This window comes from Ixodes scapularis, unplaced genomic scaffold (genome assembly GCF_016920785.2).
Source record: "Ixodes scapularis isolate PalLabHiFi unplaced genomic scaffold, ASM1692078v2 ptg000249l_1__unscaffolded, whole genome shotgun sequence".
Taxonomy (NCBI): Eukaryota; Metazoa; Arthropoda; class Arachnida; order Ixodida; family Ixodidae; genus Ixodes; species Ixodes scapularis.
This window is the reverse complement of record NW_024609949.1, coordinates 75,969-77,923: the sequence shown is the minus strand read 5'-3', so window position 1 is coordinate 77,923 and position 1,955 is coordinate 75,969. Positions and strand designations below refer to the sequence as shown.

Sequence of the window (1,955 nt, the reverse complement as noted above, 5' to 3'; positions counted from 1 at the left end):
TCCAACATGCTCTCCTAACCTAAGCACAGACAGCAGCGCATTTGACGCGTTTACTCTTTATTTTGATGAAGAAGTCTGGACAATCATTGTCACAGAGACAAACCGGTACGCAGATCAGGTAGGAAAAGCGAACTGGGAGCCACTCTCAGTGAGTGAGCTCAAAGCCTACATAGGCATGCTCATTCTTATGAGTATTCATCCCTTGCCCCAAGTTTACCTGTACTGGAGCTCAGATCAGCTCTTCAATGTGAAGGAAATCTCTCGAGTGATGACCTTCAAGCGGTATCAACAAATCACAAGCTGTTTACACCTGAATGACAACACGCAGCAACAAGAGCGGACCTCGCCAGGATATGACAGGTGCTATAAAGTGCGACCTCTTATCGAAGCCCTCAACAAGAATTTCCGAAAAGAATACAGCCCGTCCTCTCATGTCGCGGTTGATGAGTCGATGATTCTATTCAAGGGTCGATCGGCAATGAAACAATACATGCCGATGAAACCGAAAATCAAGCGGGGGTACAAAGTCTGGAGCCTCGCCGACAGTGAGACTGGTTATCTCTGCCGATTCGAAGTATATCAAGGACGCAACGGAGAAAGGCCCACTGATCAGACTCTTGGGGAACACGTCGTCCTTTCGCTGACGGAGGATATAGTGGAGGAAGAATCCGAAGTTTTTTTTGACAATTTTTTTTCTTCAACCAAACAGCTCCTGCAACTTCGAGAACGAGGAGTGTTTGCCTGTGGCACATTCAGGACCAACAAACGAGACCTGCCCCCAGAAGTCAAAATTGACAACAAGCTTTCTCGTGGAGAGTACCTCTACCGATCAAAAGGGCCAGTGTCGGCTTACCAATGGCGAGACACAAAAAATGTTCACATGATGTCGAATTTTCATGACCCTGAAGAGCAAGCTTCGATGGAAAGGAAGCTTCCATGCGGAAAAAAAGTTCAAGTTACATGCCCGATGGCCGTCAAGGACTACAACCGCTGGATGGGGGGCGTAGACTGTTTCGACCAAAAGCGCAATGCCTATCCGGTTGATCGACGGTCTAAGAAGTGGTGGCATCGTATTTTTTACTTTCTTATCGATGCAGCAATCGTCAATGCCTTTGTGCAACACACGGCATATCACAGTGACGACGATGTGGCTTTGCTTCACTTCAAGGTGCTTCTCGGGCGACAACTGATCAAGAGACATACTTTTCGCACTGCTAGAAAGTCGCAAGTGCATTTCCAGAGAAAACAGGTACGCCGCCGTGGGTCTCTGATTACTGGAGTGCCGAGCGAAATTCGTCTTGAAGGAAGAGACCACTTTCCCCAAGAGAATGCAAAGAGGAGAATGTGTCGGTGGTGCTCCACGAAGAGCAAGGAAGCCCGCACAAGATATGTGTGCAGCAGCTGCGACGTTCCTTTGTGTGTTGGGTGCTTCTCCTCCTTTCACTTGTCCAAGTGAACGCAAATAGAGGGCACTTGCTATTTTTTGTCAATGTCACTCATGGGCAATGGGACATAGGCTGTCCCACTTCTGTTTGTGGTGCTTAGAGGGTAGTGGGACATATGTTGTCCCACCAACTGTGCCTCCAAATTTTGTTGCACAACTATGTAAATTAGTTTAAACATTCTCTTTCTTGTTTAATAAAGCATTTCTGATATAAAAATAAGTGAACTAATAAAAGTCTGCTCGCGCCTTATAAAGGGTTAATACTGCGCTAGAGGCAGTAGCGGTGCGTCACCTCCTTCACAAAGTAGTGACTGTTTGTTCCTTGTAGATTCCTCCTTCTTTTACTTTTTCGACAAATGATTTAAATAATCTTTTACTCCAACTCCCGGAGCCCTTTCTTTTACTTGGAGATTTTAATGCCCACAACTGTCTATGGGGTAGCGACCACGTTGACGCCCGTGGTCGAATGATTGAGTCAATTTTAATGCCGCATGCACTTTGCCTTTTTAAC

General features: G+C 46.3%; 1 protein-coding gene across 1 annotated transcript; it reads left to right on the top strand.

Moving 5' to 3' along the window:
* Positions 1-476: 476 nt before the first annotated feature.
* On the top strand, positions 477-1,456 carry LOC120836879 (piggyBac transposable element-derived protein 4-like). Its single transcript, XM_040205968.3, has one exon. It carries the CDS (start codon positions 479-481, stop codon positions 1,454-1,456), a length of 978 nt encoding a protein of 325 aa, XP_040061902.3. The 5' UTR covers positions 477-478.
* The last annotated feature ends 499 nt before the right edge of the window (positions 1,457-1,955 follow it).